This window comes from Anomaloglossus baeobatrachus, chromosome 7 (genome assembly GCF_048569485.1).
Source record: "Anomaloglossus baeobatrachus isolate aAnoBae1 chromosome 7, aAnoBae1.hap1, whole genome shotgun sequence".
Lineage (NCBI taxonomy): Eukaryota > Metazoa > Chordata > Amphibia > Anura > Aromobatidae > Anomaloglossus > Anomaloglossus baeobatrachus.
In genome coordinates this window covers 122,651,579-122,672,025 of record NC_134359.1, presented here as the reverse complement: position 1 = coordinate 122,672,025, position 20,447 = coordinate 122,651,579, and the positions used below count along the sequence as shown (strand labels likewise).

The following is a 20,447-nucleotide window of genomic DNA, read 5'->3' as shown; positions in this document are numbered from 1 at the left end:
AGTGTTTAGAATTAGAGGGAAAGTTTACTTATTAAAGCTCCACATGTGGCAACAGGCTGACTATATATATATATATATATATATATATATATATATATATATATATATATATATATATATATATATATATATATATATATATATATATATATATATATATATATTTATTAGATATATATATATATATATTTATTAGATATATATATATATATATATATATATATATATATATATGTATATATATATATTTGTTAGAGATATATATATAAATAAATATATATATATATATATTTATTTATATATATATTTATTAGATATATATTTGTTAGAGATATATATATATATATATATTTATTAGATATATATATATAAATTATATATATATATTTTAGATATATATAACCGTTGGTTCTTGATTTGGGTTGTTGCACTTGTTGGTTGCTGTATAAATAACTTTTTATTTTTGCTTACTCTTTCTTCCAAAATGCAGATGCAATCCGTGAATCATCTTTTTTTTTTTTTTTCTGCCAGAATTATCTTTTGGGAAGGAAAGAGACTTCGGAGATGGCTGACAGAAATAAGGAAGTCTTGTTAGAGGTGAGTGTCGATATTCATAGCCATTCATAAAAGTATCCTCATCCTGTCCATCAAATGATGTTTCCCTTTTTTCTTGCAAAATATCAATTGTGAAACAGCAAGGCTCGTAGATGGTGCTGATCCTCCGATCATCAATGTCATCCTCTGTATGTCCTGCTAAGCAAATGCCTAATTTGTAGTGATGAGCGAGCTCTACAATGCTCTGTGCTCGTAATGAGCAGTTGGATGCTCAGATGGCTACTCAAGTACCTGAATATTATGGAAGTCAATGCGTGACTCAAGCATTTTTCCAGGAAATCTTTTGGAAACATACTCCAGTCACCCATTGACTTCCCTTATACTGGAGTGCTCCTGCCTTGCCCACCCAAGCATCCAGCTGCTGTTATTGAGTACCAAGCACCCAAGCCTGGTAGTGCTCGCTCATCACTAGTAATTTGGCCATTATATAATATATATAATGATGATAATTTTGTTCTTTAGTGGATTTTTTTTTCTACAGCTGTATAAAATGTGATCTGCCTGTGTAAAGTTGTAAAAGCATCATTCCTTTAAATAACATTGCCATGTGTTGGTTGGGTAAAATCGCAAAATACGTTCTTTGTACCTTGAAGCAGAGCCATACAGGGGTTTGATATAACAAAACTGAATTTCTAAACCATTAAGCCCTTCACGACCCATGACGGATATATCCGTCATGGATCGTGTGAGGTTAATCGCAGCTGCATGTTACAAGTGGAATTGCTTCCACCCGCAACATTAAAGCCCTTACATCTCGCTGCCAAAGTCTGGTAGCGAGATGTATATGCGCGCGGCCATTATTTTCACTTACCGCCGCCCCCACCGGAAGTCACGTGCGTGATCATGTGACTTTCGGTAGTTGCCATGGTAGCACAGGGTCATGTGATGATGCCTGTAGCTATCATGAGTCACTTTTTTGGTTTCACTCGGCCCGGAGCCGAATGAACCAGGAAGTGACCATATCTGCTGTTTACAGCTATATACAGTTAGGTCCAGAAATATTTGGACAGTGACACAAGTTTTGTTACTTTAGCTGTTTACAAAAACATGTTCATAAATACAATTATATATATATATAATATGGGCTGAAAGTGCACACTCCCAGCTGCAATATGAGAGTTTTCACATCCAAATCGGAGAAAGGGTTTAGGAATCATAGCTCTGTAATGCATAGCCTCCTCTTTTTCAAGGGACCAAAAGTAATTGGACAAGGGACTCTAAGGGCTGCAATTAACTCTGAAGGCGTCTCCCTCGTTAACCTGTAATCAATGAAGTAGTTAAAAGGTCTGGGGTTGATTACAGGTGTGTGGTTTTGCATTTGGAAGCTGTTGCTGTGACCAGACAACATGCGGTCTAAGGAACTCTCAATTGAGGTGAAGCAGAACATCCTGAGGCTGAAAAAAAAGAAAAAATCCATCAGAGAGATAGCAGACATGCTTGGAGTAGCAAAATCATCAGTCTGGTACATTCTGAGGAAAAAGGAATTGACTGGTGAGCTTGGGAACTCAAAAAGGCCTGGGCGTCCACGGATGACAACAGTGGTGCATGATCGCATACTTTCTTTGGTGAAGAAGAACCCGTTCACAACATCAACTGAAGTCCAGAACACTCTCAGTGAAGTAGGTGTATCTGTCTCTAAGTCAACAGTAAAGAGAAGACTCCATGAAAGTAAATACAAAGGGTTCACATCTAGATGCAAACCATTCATCAATTCCAAAAATAGACAGCCAGAGTTAAATTTGCTGAAAAACACCTCATGAAGCCAGCTCAGTTCTGGAAAAGTATTCTATGGACAGATGAGACCAAGATCAACCTGTACCAGAATGATGGGAAGAAAAAAAAGTTTGGAGAAGAAAGGGAACGGCACATGATCCAAGGCACACCACATCCTCTGTAAAAACATGGTGGAGGCAACGTGATGGCATGGACATGCATGGCTTTCAATGGCACTGGGTCATTTGTGTTTATTGATGACATAACAGCAGACAAGAGTAGCCGGATGAATTCTGAAGTGTACCGGGATATACTTTCAGCCCAGATTCAGCCAAATGCCGCAAAGTTGTTTGGACGGCGCTTCATAGTACAGATGGACAATGACCCCAAGCATACAGCCAAAGCTACCCAGGAGTTCATGAGTGCAAAAAAGTGGAACATTCTGCAATGGCCAAGTCAATCACCAGATCTTAACCCAATTGAGCATGCATTTCACTTGCTCAAATCCAGACTTAAGACGGAAAGACCCACAAACAAGAAAGACCTGAAGGCTGCGGCTGTAAAGGCCTGGCAAAGCATTAAGAAGGAGGAAACCCAGCGTTTGGTGATGTCCATGGGTTCCAGACTTAAGGCAGTGATTGCCTCCAAAGGATTCGCAACAAAATATTGAAACTAAAATTTTAAAAAATTTTTTTGGGGTTTGGTTTATTTGTCCAATTACTTTTGACCTCCTAAAATGTGGAGTGTTTGTAAAGAAATGTGTACAATTCCTACAATTTCTATCAGATATTTTTGTTCAAACCTTCAAATTAAATGTTACAATCTGCACTTGAATTCTGTTGTAGAGGTTTCATTTCAAATCCAATGTGGTGGCATGCAGAGCCCAACTCGCGAAAATTGTGTCACTGTCCAAATATTTCTGGACCGAACTGTAGCTGTAATCAGCAGATAGGGCAGAGCGATCGCATTGTTGATCCATATAGCCCCCTAGGGGAACTAGTAAAATAAAAATAAAAGTTTAAAAAAAATAAAACCTAAATGTTCAAATCACCCCCCCTTTCAACCCCCCTTTCACATAAAGGGTTAAAAAAATATACTCATATTTGGTATCGCCGCTTTCAGAAATGCCCGATCTATGAAAATATAAAATCAATTAATCTGGTAAATGGCGTAGTGGCAAAAAAATTCCAAACGACAAAATTACGTGTTTTGGTTACCACAAGTTTTATGCAAAATGCAATAACATGCGATCAAAACGTAGCATCTGCGCAAAAATGGTACCATTTAAAAATGTCAGCTCGAGACGCAAAAAATAACCCATCACTGAGCCATAGATACCAAAAAATGAGACTGCTACAGGTTTCGGAAAATGGTGCAAAACGTACGCCACTTTTATTGGACAAACTTGTGAAATTTTTTAACCCCTTAGATAGAAGTAAACCTATACATGTTGGTGTCAACAAACTCGCACTGACCTCAGGCATCACAATAACACATCATTTTTACCATATAGTGAACACAGTGAATAAAATATCCCAAAAACTATTGTGCCATCACACTTTTGTTGCAGTTTTTCCAGTACACTATATGGTAAAAATTATGGTTTCAATTAAAAGTACAACTCGTCCCGCAAAAAAAAAGCCCTCATATGGCAAGATTGACAGAAATAAAAAAGTTACGGCTCTCGGAAGAAGGGGAGTAAAAAAAAAAAACGGGAAACCGCTCTGGGGCTAAAGGGGGTTAAAGGAGTTTAATAAAAATAAAAAAAAAATGTAATTAAGGACGGATGATTGGCCTCTTAAAGGGAATCTATCACCAGGATTTTGCCACCTAATCTAAGAGCAGCATAATGTAGGGGCAGAGATCCTGATTCCAGCGACGTCACTTACTGGACTGCTTAGTGTAGGTTTGCTAAATCGTGCTGCATGTAGTCCAGCATGTTCATGAGCTGTGTATAACTGATTGAACATTGATTTTATCAAAATGACAGCAAACAGCTCAGTAAGTGACACATTGCTGGAATCAGGGTTTCTGTCTCTACATTATGCTGCTGACAGATGGGACAGCAAAAACCTGATAACAGATTCCCTTTTTCAGGACCCCATGAGATGTCTGTTGCCCACATGATTGTTTGGCTTTGAGCCACCTCGGCCGTCTCTCCCAGACACAGGTACAGTTGTTCGGCCCAACCCTTGTGTGTTCTCTATGAATGAGCCACTGACAGACATTTCTGCTGGGAACTTATCTCCCAGAGAAGGGAAGGATTGGCAGTCTGAAATCAGACATACCTGACTGATAGTTGCCTCCAACGGTCAGCTGGTCGGTGCCCCATATACATTAGCGTTGGCCTAGCCCTGTGATATCGGCGGGTGCTGCCGACAATAATCTAATACACATGGGGGATTAAGTCCAAGATCTCAACACTACGTAGTAGATCACTAGCGATAGACTTTTTACTTCTCATTGTTGAAATGCACTAAGGCACATCTGGATATCAAGGGAGAGCCGGTGTCTGTGCTTTCTCAGCTTCATTTTATCCTCTATCCGATTGTTACTCGTCTGGCAAACAAACTTTTATTAACTTCTCTTAAGAAAAAATGCAAAAAGTAGAGGCAGCTGCAAAGTGTTATAGATATGGAATATAATATCAAAGGGAAGGGGCCAGAAGTAAACATGGCTGTGTGCGGTCCGTGCTGTTCTGCACGGCTGCAGGTAAAGCAACGCGCAGATCCTGACCTGGGAAAAAAGCTAGTGAGAACTTATTTTGGAGTTTTGTCTTTTAATTGCGAGTCCACTGAGAGTCTAACATGAAGCGAGGTGTAATATCCAGCAATGGATACATAAAACTCCATAAGATCAGTGTGTGTGAGTATAAAACCTAGATAGGCAAGTATGTATCTATAATACTATCTGCAGATAAAGGCCTTTTATCTCCTGAGAAGCACGTGGCTGGGAATATGGCATTTCTTTGATCCAGCAATAGTAGAGCGCCCTCCCAGCACCACATGGGGGACACATGACAGGGGATTGATGTTCTGGAGGTTTGACTTCCACTCTTCTCTACTGACAATAGCTTCACTGTAAGGGTGGGGGTTCATTGTGAACAGACACAGACATCCTCTGGATTTGGGTAATTCTGCTTTCTGTCCTACAGGAGTGCTTCTGTGGTAGCTCGGTCACTGTCCCAGAGATAGAGGGTGTCCTCTGGCTGAAGGACGATGGAAAGAAGTCCTGGAAGAAGAGATATTTCCTGCTTAGGGCATCTGGTATTTATTATGTACCAAAAGGCAAAGCAAAGGTGAGGAACTATAGCCATCAATTAACACAGAATGTAACGAGTTCTAAGCATTTATCCTATTGGCATGTGTAATCTGTAAAGAGTTAATTCCCTCTTAAATCATTTGTACAAATGAAAATAAACAACTTTGTAATATATCTTATCAGAGAAATCCACTTCAGTCTCCTCCTGGACTGATCTTTCATGCATTGTCAAAAATTCTCAGGTGACAGGTAAAATCTATTGTCAGTGACTACAGCTTTTCCTATTACTGAGACAGTTAGTGCTCATAAAGCTCTATGGGAGGGAGGAGCATGGAGGCACACACAGACCCTGCTAGTTAGTCTGAAACCACAGCTACACTGTAATGCAATGCTACCTGGGACGTAAGATGCGCAAATGAGCTCTGCAGAGGACGAGCACAGGGTGTCTAGTGCCACCTATTGGAAGGAGTAATCCTAAAACTCTACTTAGCCTGACAATCTTTTTAAAGACTACCAACCTCCAGGATTTTCCTATATAAACTAAAGTCAGTGCTATACTGGCGTTATCATGCTGATTCTATACATACCTTTAGTTGTGAGATCAGATGTATACTTCCTGATATACAGGCAAATAAATTTTGTGAAATCCACTGTTACTTGATTGATAGGTACAGCAGAATATCTAATAGGTGGGTCTGTTTTGCTAGTTATTCCTGCCAGTGTTTGTCTACTTGTCCTTCCTCCCCCCGGTCTCTGTTCTTAGAGGGAAGAAGGGGGGAGGAAGGACAGGCAGGAAGACGGGGGCGGGAATAACTAGCAAAACTCAACCCACCTATTAGATATTCCATTACACCTCTTATCCAATAACAATTTCACAAACCTTACTTGCCTATATTTCAGAAACTATACATTCATTCTGACCACTAAAGGTATATATAGAATCAGCATGATAGCACCAGTACAGCACTGGCTTTAGTTTATATAGGAAAATTCTGGTGGTTGATCCTCTTTAAGGAGAAACTTTTCCTCTTACCCCCCTGCTGAAGGCCTCTATCCTAGTCAACAACTTTCCTACTTTGTACTGATGTGGGGCAAGAAGTGAAAAACGACGATCTACCAATGGCATTTCTGGTTTAGCTTTATATCGCAAGTCACACGGTGAAGCCCTGTAAATGGTCAATATTGACTTTTAGGTTTGTTTTTTCGTTTTCTTTTAGACCTTCCTTGCTCTTTTTTTCTATGAAAAGGCTATTTTCATATTTCATTGGTGTGTAAGAGGTTAAATGTCCAATTGAAGTTTTCTGCATCTGTAGACTAAGCATTTGTGATTCCGTGACCCCCTAGGACCACCACAAACCTTTTTTTTTTTCTTTTTTTTTTTTTTTTCCCCTGGCACTGACATTAAGGTTTATCACTCAGCTGCCTTGTTTTTGGTCCTGATTGGGAGAGTTCAGCAATAAGGTGGTCATGTCTTAAAGCTGGAGTCACAGAAGGTCATGTTTTAAAGCTGGAGTCACACTTGCGTGTGACTCCTGCGAAGATCGCATCACATCGCCTGGACTGGCTGTCGGCTCACCTGACAGGAGCGGGTTAGCTTCATAGACATACGTGAAGCTGACCCACTCATGTCTGGAGAGCCACTGGCCTGTCCGGGATGCGATCCTTGCACAAGTCATATGCAAGTGTGACTCCAGCTTTAAGCTTGAAATCTATACTTTTATTATATGCTCTATCAACCGAATTGGGAGTGAAGAGCCAAAGAGCAATGTCATGCTTAGCAGTGCTGCCACTTTGGAGGAGCTGGTACTGCACTCCAGTCATTATTTGGATCTGTGGTGGATCCACATGACAGGCCCCCATCACCAGGACGTAGTGTAATAACCATTTTTTTTTTTCGAGATGGAAATATCCCTTTAAATTACGTGTTATGTAGAGAAAAACCGTGGCTGAAAATTTCCATGGAAATATCTAAAAGATTTTCTCAGGGATCGTTGCTGTACATGAGCCCCTACATGCATCGACAAACGGGTGAACTACTCTCGCTGGGGTCCTTCAAGGTCAATACTTGTGGAACAGATTGTAGCCTCCTGAGATCACTGCTCATATGTAAGGCATAATGTAGACAAGTTATGCTTTTTTTATTACCTCATTTGTAATAAATATTAGCTTTTTTTTTCCTGAACCGTTCCTTAAACTCATCTGCTTGGAAAACAGATTCATGTTTTTAATGTGATGACTTGCTGCTAGTGTAACAGTACCTTCTTGTTATTAGGCATCTCGAGACCTGGTCTGCTTCCTTCAGCTGGATCATGTCAATGTTTACTATGGTCAGGAGTATCGGAGCAAATACAAAGCTCCTACAGACTACTGCCTAGTATTAAAGGTAAGGTCTCATTACTGGTGCTCTGTAATTACCCCTTAGGCTGGAATGTACTGAAAAGAGATTATGCAACACATTCCTCTAATCTAGTTGGCATAAACAACTCTGTTTATTACGGAAGGAACTGGATTGTCTTATTTGCTTCTTGCGGAAATTTATTGGCCACTGAGGGCTCAGTATTTCATATCAAAAGTGGAATTTGCAGAGTAATCTTGCAGGAGGCGTCTTCTGGCTCCATTTGCTGTGGCTATACTGACACTTAGTGGTGATGGTGTTGCATTACAACTAGGATGGCCAAATGTTCGGATTATCTCAGTTCATAAAATCTTCAGCTGCAGTTTGTTATATGAAAAAAACAGAACATGCTTTACTCCCATCCCCAGGTCCAGCACTTATAGTCCACCTCTGCTCCTGGTGTCCAGCATTAGCTGCCGTGCTGATATCACGTGGGCAGCCCACCAGAAATGTTTGAACTCAGCGGCTCCAAGGGGGTGTTCCATCTACAAAGACACAGCCGCTAAGCTCACCGGTTGTCTGTCAACATGACGTCAACGCGGCAGCCAAAACTGGACACTGGGAGTAGTGTCAAATTCACAACGCTGGACCTGGGGAGGAGAAGTAAAGCATGTGGGGGTTTTTTGTCTGTTTTCTTTTAAACAAACTATGGGTGGAGACAAAGATTTTCTTAAATGGGACAATCCCTTTAAAGGGAAAGTGGACTCCCAAATGCCGTGAAACACCTAAAACTAACTCAGCAGATACTCACACTCCTCTGTCCAGCACCCACTCTGTCAGTGCTCTGGTGTCCGCTTTGTATATGGACCATGGGAGCATCATACCTTTAATATATTCCCTATTGTTTATATTATAATGCTTACCAATAACTGATTTCCTTTTAACAGCATCCACAAATCCAGAAAAAGTCTCAGTATATCAAGTATCTGTGCTGCGACGATGTCCGAACATTACACCAGTGGGTTAATGGTATCCGAATAGCAAAGGTAATGTCATTGCTCACATTTATCTGTCTGCTTACATGAGCCCGGGGGCAGAAGTATTCAGCACATGTATCTTCATCTGACTGCAGTTGGCTTGGTCTATTTAGCCATGGTGAAAGAAGTAGTGATCAGTTTACGGATTGCATACTCCTCCTGGATCATGTCACCTACATGATCTGGGGAACACACATGTAAGCGGACATCAAAAGAAGCCGCGGAGGTCACAGAGCTGCCCAGGGCGTGAGGCTCCCAGAGAAACACATGAGAACTTTGCTGTGCGATGGACGTTGATTCCTGACTAATGTTATTTTGAATGTTTGTGAAGTTGTGGTCAGGTGACATGCTGGAATAAGTTACAACAGGCAGGATTCTTAAGTCAACATTTCTTTCCAGTGATCCTCCTTGTCATTTAGGGCAAAGTGCGTATACAGTGCAATGAAAAAGTAATCATACCCTGTGAACTTTTTCACATTACACACACAAATTTAAATTTGTGGCATGCATTTGTATACAGCCCCCTGAGTCATTAATTTCTAGGATCACCTTTTGCTGCAATTACCGCTGCAGGTATTTGGGGTATATCTCTACCAGCTTTACACATTTAGAGGCTGACATTTTTGCTCATTCTTCTTCTCAAAATAGCTCTAGCTCAGTGAGATTGGATGTTGGTGTCTGTGAACAGCAATTTTCAAATTTTGTCACAAATTCGCAATGGGATTTAGGTCTGGACTGGGCCATTCACACACTTGAATATGCCTTGATCTAAACCATTCCATTGTAGCTCTTGGCAGTATGGTTAGGGTCTGCTAGAAGGTGAATCTGTACCCCAGTCTCAAGTATTTTGCAGCCACTAACAGGTTTTCCTCCGGGATTGCCCTGTATCTAGCTGCATCTATCTTCCCATAAACTCTGCTTCGGCTTCCCTGTCCCTGCTGGAGAAAAGCCTCTTCACATCAGGATGCTGCCACTACCATGTTAGATGGTGGGGATGGTGTTTCCAGGGTCATGTTCAGTGTTAGTTTTCCGACACACATAGTGTTTTGCATTTAGCCCCAAAATTTGTACTTTGGTCTAATTTGACCAGAGCAACTTCGTCCACATGTAAATGGGACTTCTTATGGCTTGCTTTCAAAACTTGCTTTCTTCTTGCCACTCTTCCAGAAAGTAAGATTTGTGATGTTTACTACTTATAGTTGTCCTGTGGACAAATTATCCCACCTGAGCTGTGGATTTCTGCAGCTTCTCCAAAGGGACCATGGTCTTCTTGGCTGCTTCTCTAATTAGTGATCTCCTTGCTTGGGATGTCGGCTTAGGTGGATGGCCATGCTTTGGTAGGTTTGTAGTTGTGCCATACTCCTTTCATTTTTTGGATGTTGGATTGGTCAGTGATCTATGAGATGTTAAGAGCTTGGGCTATTTTTTTTTTATTTTTTAATAACCTAACCCTACTTTACCCTTCTCCACAACTTTATCCTTGTTCTGTCTAGTGCTAGTGTGTTCCTTGGTTTTCATGGTGCTTTTTGATCCCGATTGTTGTCAAACAAACCTCTGATACATTCACAGAACCGCTGTAGTTATAGTGAGAATATATTACACACCGGTGGATTCAATATACTAATTTGACTTCTGAAAACAATTTGTCACTCAGGATAATATTTAGGGCTTTCAGACTACAGAGGACTGAATACAAATGCACATCACAATTTTTAGACTTCTATTTTTAAAATATTTAGAAATCCAGGCATCATTTCTGTTACTCCTCACAAATACTTGCCACTTAGTGTTGGTATATCACATAAAATTTTAATAAAATATATTTGTGGGTGTAACGTGAAAAAAAAGGTGGAGAAGTGTACAGCGTGTGAATACATTTTCAAGTCACAATATGTGTCCTGTATACTACTGTGATTTATGTGGATTTATGGCTGTTGCATGATTTCTCACATGCGTTTGGCTTATGTACTGACGTTATCCTTGTCTTTGTAGTATGGGAAGCAGCTTTACACCAATTACCAGGAAGCCTTGAAGAGGACAGAAGCTGCTTATGACTGGACCTCTTTGTCCAGCTCCAGCATGAAATCTGGCTCCAGCTCTTCTAGTTTACCAGGTATAGCATAAACTTCGATGCGGAGTCACATTTTTGCCATTAGGAGAATAATTGCAGTGTGATATATGAAGTAAGATGTGATCTATAGCGCAATATCCCCAGAAGGTACATTTGTGTCTGATTGCAAACAAACAAGTGCACACATTTGTACCATGAAATACTAGCGTCTATTGACGTGGTCAACCTATAAACTTCTATATAATATTATTATTTATTATAGCGCCATTTATTCCATGGCGCCTATACGTGTAATGTATTGGACCTACGCACAGTATAGCGGGGGAGGTTTTTTGCACAAGAGGATAGTTTTTTTCTGGCTTCTTGTGCACCAGTCTTGATCCAGAGTATGTTGGAGAAAAATGCGCCTATCTTTTGGTGGCTCAAAACTTCTGCTATAATCTGGCACTCTTTGGAGTAAATCTGTTAGGCCACACTTTTGATGAGTTCAATGCTCTTTTCAAAATGTTGTCAGTGCTGGCTTAAAAATGACAAAAGCGAGAAAATGGCAGAGTTACTCAACATTTGTGACTTTCTAATGCCTTTCCTGTTACAAAATAAACCGGCTTCTTTGTGCTTTGATATTTTTTGCTCTACGTTGATTAGCAGTATACAAAACCTAAATCCCCAGCGTCCTGCCAGCTGTCCATACACCTACCAATGAATAATGGCTGTATAAATTCCATGCCATAAGGTTTTGTTAACTATCCTATTGCCTTTTTTTCTTATCCAGAATCCCAATCAAACCATTCAAATCAATCAGATAGCGGGCTCTCGGATTCCCTGGCCACCAGCCACGTGCGTTCCCAAAGCATTGTGAGCTCCATCTTCTCTGAAGCCTGGAAGAGAGGAACCCAGCTGGAGGAATCCAGCAAGGTAGCAACGGCTTGGAATAACGCCTTTTTAAGAAATTAGGGCATGAATAGCTCGGCTGCATGGCTAGGAGGCTGCTGGTTTCTTCCACTATGATTTCTGTGCCCCGCACCCGATTTCCCATTCCATAATGTAATTACTGTATAGTGTCAATCATATCAACATAGATTATATGAAATCATTGCCATTTGTATTGTTGTCATCTGCTCATTCCACTGGGCAAGTTTGTAGACCATTACTGAAACCTTTTGTGAATCAAATTCAGCAAATAATTGGTTTACAGTCCGTTCCAATAGTCGTCCGTATGAAAATGATTTGTGTATCTTATTGTAATATGGCAAATTCTATTGAATGGGGTCTCGTGTACACATTTGCATCATGTTGCTGTTCTGTCGCCTTGCATTTTGTTTCACTGCTCGTGTTTCTCCTGTTGCCTCATTGTACCAGGTTCCAAATGTGAAGCCCACCACAGCTAAGGCCATCAAGCCCACAGCGATTTGTACGGGGCAGTATTAAGGTCAGGGGTCATACGAAAAAGCACATATTTAACCTGGATGTTGTTGACTGGAATTTTCCAGACTAACTTTCTAAAAAATAAATAAAATTAAAAACAAAAATCCTTAATCCTTTCTTGAAAATATGAACCTTAACACGAGCATTCCCTGGCTTCTGGTTAACATTTTTTTTTTGGCCAAAACCTTATTCTAAATGTCGCCAGATATGTTGTGGTCTGCATCCAGCCTTTTTATGCCAAAATGTGAGGCTGTGAAACAAAAAACAAACAAGTTACTCAAAGCCTCAATCATATTTGCTGTGGATTGCAATCTTCGCAGTGCATATGCAGTGATCAGCCTCTACATTAAGGGCTACTCCATGTTATCAGCTTCACACAGAACTCCAGACTCGCCAGATCATAGCTACGGCCTAATGAGACAGCACTAGAACTCTGGCAGCCGCAAAGGAAATAAATGGCAAGGAAGTATCACATCGTTTTTGATTATTTGTATAAAGGGATTAAGGCCTAAGCCACACGGCATGAAAATCGGAGCGAGTGGAATGCTATGTTTTATCGCATTCCACTCGTACCAATATTAGCCTATGTGTCAGCACCCATGAACGATTATCTTCTCAGCCCTAATCGGACCGAGAAAACAATCGCAGCATGCTGCGACTGTAATGCGAGTCTTGTTTCTCTCGCACCCATTCAAGTCGATGGGGCGAGAGAAAAACCGCACTGCACTCGCAGAACATCGGTGTACCGTGAGTGCAGGGCAAGAATGGCAATAGCCGGCAACGGAGGAGAGAGGGAGATAAATCCCTCCCCTCCGCAGCGCTGGCCCGCCCCTCCGCAGTGCTGGCCCGCTCCTCGGTGACGGTCCGCCCCCCGCAGCTGAGGTCCGATCGCATGATCGGACCTCATTCGCAGTGACACTCGCATGACACTCGGCTCCTGCTGTGCTGCCAGCGTGACCCGAGTGTCATGCGAGGATCGCAGTAGATCCCCGTGTGGACCCGGCCTAAGTGTTCAGATTGTAGTGTGCATTTTGCAAAAGGGAGTTTATCAACACAAAGTGACTCTTCAAACCGAACACAGAAGCTTGGTGCACCCTTGGAGTGGCCAAAACAGGCTCTTAGTGCATAATAGGAATTGCCAAAACAGTTCAGTGCACTTTCTACCTATATGTTCTTCTTCTATCTCCTCTCTTCTTTTGCTCTTCTACAGCCAGAGCTGTCAATTTGTTGGGATAAATGCAAAATAAGTAGGTGGGGAAGTGCACTGAACTGTTTGTTCACCCAAAAGATGCACCGATCTTTTGTGCTTGGTTTAAACAGTCATTTTGTGTTGTCACCCTGAAAACGCCAGGTAATCCACTTATACAAGTGTGTAGAGAAGTTAATAATGTAAAAATCATTGCTGTAGTATAGCTTTTAGGCTGCGTGCCCACGATCAGTGTTTGCAGCGTTTTAGATGCAGTGTTGTTGCTGCGTTGTACAGTACAAGCACAGTGGATGGGATTTCTGGAAATCCTGTGCCCACTGTGCGTGTGTGGGCCGCAGCAAAAACTGACCTGCGGTGCGGCTTTCCGAGGCACAGCATATTAATTCTTTGCTGTGGATTTGCATGCGTCCTCCGTAGGGAGAACACAAGACTGCAGCACCCCGAACCCTGATAGTGGGCACGAGCAGCTGCGGTCTCCTCGTGACCCTGCAGGTCAAGACCCACTGCATCCAGGACCTTATCACCCTTAGTGATAGTTGGCCTAAAGAAAATATTTATTCATTTTATATGCAGATGAGGGCTTTTTCGGTGCACAGTTACACTCCCTCTATTGATTGACCGCACACTCTGCAGCTGTTCTCAAAGTGTTATTTTCGGCTCTCATTGCTGGCTCCTGTCTGTATTACACTACTGAGCAGCTGCCGCAGACTGGACCCATTAATGTCCCTATGAACATGGCTGCAATGTCCGTGCGGAAGTGAGGAGCCAATGATTGATATCAGCGCTGTCAATGAGCAGCTCTGTGCCTCAGCACAGCCACTACGGCCATACTCACATAGCGTCATTCTTGGCTCCTGTCTGTATTACACTACTGAGCAGCTGCCGCAGACTGGACCCAGCAACGACAGCCAACAATATCCCTATGTGAATATGGCTGCAATGTCCATGGGGAAGTGCGGAGCCACTGATTGAGTTAAGCACTGTAGTTGAGCAGCTCTGCCCCTCGGCACGGCCACTACAGCCATACTCGCATAGCGTCATTGCTGGCTCCGGTTTCCAGCAGCCACTTGGTACTTTACTAGCGTCCGGTCTGCAGACAGGAACCACCATTAAGAGCTGGTAATGACACTGTATGAGGGCGGTTTCATTGCACCGACCATATACATCTGGTCGTACTCCGTATGCAAAATGAGGGGGGAATGATGCACTATACACCTGTATAAGTGGTTTAGTTACCATTTTGGGGGTGATAGGCTCCCATTAATATATACAGTTTTCACTTTTTCTCCATGAAAGCTCATCTCGTTCACAGAGTACGGGGAATGTGGCTTTCTTGGTACATTTAGGGAGACGTTGCATGGTTTGCAATGACAGACAGCGGATGATTTATAGTGACCCACACAATACAGTCCCTGAGATCTTGGGAAATCTATTTTATTAGTGTACTTAATTAGTAACTGGGAGCAACGCGTGTGCTTCACATTAGTCCAATCTATATAAATGTGTTCCTCCGAAAGCTATATAATATTATACTGCCAACATTGAATAAAAAGTAATATATTACTAATCTAGCCTGCAGTGTGAGTGTGAAGAGGGGCGGTGATGACCTGCCCTGACACTCAATCTGCAGGGATGTATTACTGGGCCTGCAATGCTGGTTTCAGAGACCAGGCATATAACCCCATATTGACTGATGTAGGTGGAAGAGCAATCTGCGAGTACATGAGGATTAAAATGGCTTAAAATAAATACAAATAGATGGAGTTCATACTGGGACACAGAGGACTTTTTTTTACCTTTCTCTGGCTGCAAAGGGAAGAATAGGGATCTCGGTTATGTTCTGCTTAACTTGCCTCTCCTCACCATCCTCCTTTGTCTCTTTACAATTTGGGTTCTGTTCACACTCAGCAGTTTTTTGTTTTTGCTTTTTCTCCATGTTTTGCATCCATCATTTGAGACCAAAATCCACACAAAAATGTTACATTGAATTCCTTTTATCTAAATGAGATTTTGTTTTACATAAAAAGAAAAAGGATTGTGCTGATGGATGGGATAAGTTGCATACCTGCCATCTAGCACAAAACACCTCTAAAATAATACATTTTGTTTATATTCAATGTAAAAAAAAAAATTGATAAAGAACTGGATGCAAAGTTTGTCAGATCATTAATTTCATAGCCTTATTTCTTTTCATTAAAATATAGACACAAATCTAAAAAGCCTGTTCTCTAATGTGAACATAGCCTTACTTGTAATGCTGTCTTTGCCCTGCCGTTGTCTCATGTAATTAGCTATTGATGTACATATATGTTTCCCTTTTCATTAATTCTATACTGAATACCTGTTCACTGGTGTTTGTCTTCCAGTATTGGAAACAGTATGATGACAGAAGAAGACTATCTTGCCTTTTTAAAGTTCTTGTTGTCTTAGTGGTCCTTGCCAGTTCTACAGCTGATCATGTGCTGTACCACTGCAGGCAATCACTGGACATAGCCATCAATTGCCATGCATACCAAAATCAGCACTGAGGCCAGTGATTGGCTGTTGTGGTCAAGATACCAATATAAGCAATGTTATTGCTGTATAGGACCATCAGGGACCACAAAGGGGCAATGCTGGGATGGTGGTAGATCTGAAATGTGATTTATGGCTATTTTTACTCTACCACATTGTTTACTGTTAGCCACATCTCATTACCCCAGTAAACCACTCTTATATGTAACTTAAATGTCTGCAAATGTATTCAATAGTACAGGCAAATATAAGAAACTTTGTAATATATCTTAACAGAGAAATCTGCTTCCTTCCCCACTTGAGTCCCTTTTTTCCCCCCCTCCCCATCGTCCCCTCAATGACTCCCACATCCCTTCACCTCCTGCAGTTCTATTTCTCTTTGGAAAATCAACTGCACAAATCCTTCTTACCCAGACAAGATTTCGGCCAGATCACTATGGTGTCATGAGCAGAGAGAGGAAACAGGCAGAGGGAGACAGGGAGAACATGCTGAGCTTCATAGCAAGTCTTTTACCTCACCGCAGACCTTGATTCACATCAAGGAAGTAGTCAGTAGTGCTGTCTAATGTCTTCCATGCTAACCGTGCTGCCACTGCTTGTCTGTGTGCTAAAAAATGAATGACGAGCAGGAATCCTTCTCTGTGTGCAGCGTACAAGAAACATAGCAGCTAATTTCATCTCACCAGCTCAGAGTACAAATTAAGAGAGAAATCCTGCAGAGAGAGAAACTGGTAAAAATGCAGCAAACCATTCACATAAAGGTCAGATAGTGTTATTCTTTGTGTACAGGTAAAGGACAATTTTTCTGAAAAAAGTATTTGAAAATACGGTTAAACTTTAATGGTGTCTATAAGGTATCCTAACTGTGTACATGAAGAATAGCACCATACCTGGGCATTATATGACACATTGTCACCAGTTTTGCTTGCTCTAAGTATAACTTGCAATCCACTTGTAGCAGGGGAGGAGACGAGCTGCAGCAATCTCTTCCTTTGCAGAGCACACAGAGAGGGGTTCCCACTCTTCATTCACTTTTCAGCTCACAGAGACAAGCTGCAGCAATATGGAGGACATTTTACAGCAGAGCTGAGCTGTTTTCATCTGAATCAATCTCTGATGGGAGGTAAACCACTTGTTACAAAGCTCTGCACAATGTTTTTCTGTTCTCTTCCCTGCTCCTCACTCATCCTTCCCCTTCCCTCTCTATAGAGGATAATGGGCCGTTGAATATGACACCAGCAGTCTTCTCTGAGCAAGACAGACTTGAGTGTTTTTTTCACAGGGGATTGTGAGTTCAAGACGCAGGATGTAGGGAGAGAAGTGTCTGATAAATGTGGAAGGAAGCTGATTTTTCTGATAAGATGTATTACAATTGCTCCTACTATCGATTTATACAAGATTTGTTGAAAGTACAGTACCCTTTTCAGGATTGCAGAATTTTTTTAGTTTTTTTTTCTCCTCCATTGCACTCTATATTTTTGTCACTGTAGCCATGGGACACGTTTCATTTTTTTAATTGAGCTATTTTAGGAACATGTAAATTGAAAATTAAGTGATTGACTCTCAGTTCATTAGACTGTGTGCCTTTTGGGTCTGACAGCCTGGCTTTGTGCCAGCGCTCTTCTTCTGTGCCATTGCAATCACAATGATATGCATTTACACATACTGTGATTACATAAGTACAAATGTCATGGACATTTATATGCGCACTTATATACACACACGCACGCACGCACATCATTACGTAATTAAATAGGTTGCTTGCTACAATGCATATAGGTATACATACATAGAGAATGTACCGGTTTGCAAAAGTTTTTTCCTCTGTCTATGTATTTTCTTTCTCACTTTTAGCTAAATGCTATGTTATTGTACATTTTCTACAACTGTTATATTTCATGTATTTTTTTTTTTCTGTTGTCATTCTAGGCTCGCATTGAAACCCTAACACGTCCGTTAACTTCGTTGACCCCCCAGTCACAGGTCCAGATAAGAGCTGTGTCCCCACATGCATTATCTCAACCCTCACCATTTGCAGTACCACCTCCTCCTCCACCGCCACCTCCACCACCACCCCCCCCACCTCCTCCACCACTTCCTACACAATCCAAATCTACCCCAATTTTGTTTGCAAAGTACAGTACCATCACAAGATTACAAAATGCTGCCCAATATCCAGGGCCTAATTTCAAGGCACCATCAGCTACCCATGGAAGTCAACATGTTACACTAAGTACAAAACCTCAAATGGTTGTGACTCCAAATGGAGCAATTCCTCCTCCACCTCCTCCTCCCCCTCCCCCACCACCACCACCCCCTGGTTCTGCTATGGCAATGCTAAAACCTAACCCCTGTGCACCGTCCACACCTCAGTTTACTCCACCACCACCACCTCTAAAGATTAATCAAGTCCCACAGAATAACTCTATTCAAGCTGCTCAACCTCCTCCACCCCCACCATTACCACCACCTCCTCCTCCACCACCTTCCTTCCAAGCTCCTGTTAAACAACTTCTGCCTGTAAGTAAAATTACTGCCGCTGTTGTTAACCCACCCACAACTGCAGCTACGGGACCACCAACAGCACCCAAAAAGCAGTTACACTTTACCCCTTCCCAAACTGCACAATCTTCAATAACTACATCAGCCCCATCTGGTCCTACACCCCCTCCAACATTACCAAAACAACAAAGCTTTTCCACCAAGCCCCCTTCATCTCCACAGTCAGCCATGCCCTCAGTTAAGCAAATTGTCAGCCAGTTTCCACCACCTCCTTCGTCAGATACTTCTAAACCAGCAACTCCAAGTGCTGTTCCTCAGTCTCCACCAGCTGTTAAAGCAAAACCAAAATGGCAACCATTTTCTGTTCCATCACCAGAATTTCCTCCTCCTCCTCCTGAAAGTAGCTTAGCCTTACTTCCTCCACCACCCCCACCACCTCCACCCCCTCCTTCAACATCTCCTGTTCCACCACCTTCCCCAACACCAGACAAAAATGGTTCCCCTGGTAAGAAAACAAGCAAGACATCAAGTCCTGGAGGGAAAAAACCTCCACCCACACCACAAAGAAATTCTAGTATTAAGTCCAATAGTTCTGCGGAGTATCACGAATCCAAGAAAACATCCGTGGACAGTCTTGTTTCTAAATTTTCAGAGTCTCCTGGATCTCCTTCTAAAGAGTCACTACCCCCACCAGCAGCTCCACCAAAACCAGTTAAACTTAACCTTTCAGGGGTTAACTTGCCGATGGTTTTTCAACAAGGAAATCTCTCTGCCCAAATGATGTCTACAGCAAAAGAGCCTACAACAGAATTTCCATCTCCTCCTTCTGATTCTGAATCTGAATTTCCACCTCCACCAGCAGATCTTGAGCTTCTACCCCCTCCACCTCCACCCGTAGATGCCCCACCACTGTTGTACTCTGGAAATACCTCACCAAAAGTAGCAGTAGTAAATCCACAGCCCCAGACATGGTCCAAATCATCTGTAAAGAAGGCTCCACCTCCTACTAGGCCAAAACGGAATGATAGCATGAGGTTAATGCAAGCGGAAATTACAGAACCTGCCCCCGTAAGTCCTCAAGCCCCAACTTCGCCTAAGCCTGGCCTTAGTGTACAGCCTGGATTCCTTGCTGACCTAAACAAGACTCTGCAGCGAAAATCTATTACTCGACATAGTTCTCTGTCTTCAGCCCGTTTATCAAGGCCTGAACCCACTGCTACAATGGATGATATGGTACTGCCTCCTCCACCACCAGAACTTTTAGGTGAACATCAAAAAGCTAATTGCTATGGAGGCAGCCATTTATCAGGCTATGCAACATTACGAAGGGGACCACCTCCAGCCCCACCTAAAAGAGACCAGAATACCAAACTTTCTAGAGACTGGTAACCTACATCATAAACTTTTTTTGGACTTGTTGCACACCCGGCTGACTAATGTACTACTACTTAAACTTCTTGTATCATAATATCCAATCAAGCAATGCAGTTTCCGGATAAGGGTCATTGTGCACTTTGCTGAACAGAAACAGAATCTGGTGATCCATGACTATTTCCAGTATCGACAGGACCAAATCCCCATTCATATTCCACATATAATGAAATCTTTTGTAGTGTATGTTGGTGTGCGGTGTGTTTCTGCATGTATTCCTACAATAGGCATATAATTCTGTAAGTAATATAGCATCTGTAAAATAAAAGATAACAAGAATGTTTTATTTCAACATGTCTGTTTCTAGTCAACTGCAAATAATATATGATCATCAAA

General features: G+C 41.8%; 1 protein-coding gene across 3 annotated transcripts in view; it reads left to right on the top strand.

The window, feature by feature from the left end:
* The window catches only part of RAPH1 (Ras association (RalGDS/AF-6) and pleckstrin homology domains 1), a 221,798-nt gene extending 201,395 nt beyond the window's left edge, over positions 1-20,403 (top strand). For 2 of the 3 annotated variants that reach the window (XM_075317684.1, XM_075317685.1), the window contains 7 exons: positions 532-597; positions 5,483-5,626; positions 7,862-7,972; positions 8,872-8,970; positions 10,954-11,074; positions 11,805-11,947; positions 18,108-20,403. In XM_075317684.1, coding sequence (XP_075173799.1) covers positions 532-597; positions 5,483-5,626; positions 7,862-7,972; positions 8,872-8,970; positions 10,954-11,074; positions 11,805-11,947; positions 18,108-20,069 — 2,646 coding nt within the window. In that variant the 3' untranslated portion in view covers positions 20,070-20,403. Of the gene's footprint in view, positions 1-531; positions 598-5,482; positions 5,627-7,861; positions 7,973-8,871; positions 8,971-10,953; positions 11,075-11,804; positions 11,948-12,391; positions 12,462-18,107 lie in introns of all 3 variants that reach the window. The other variant, XM_075317686.1, reaches the window with a different exon arrangement.
* Positions 20,404-20,447: the final 44 nt, after the last annotated feature.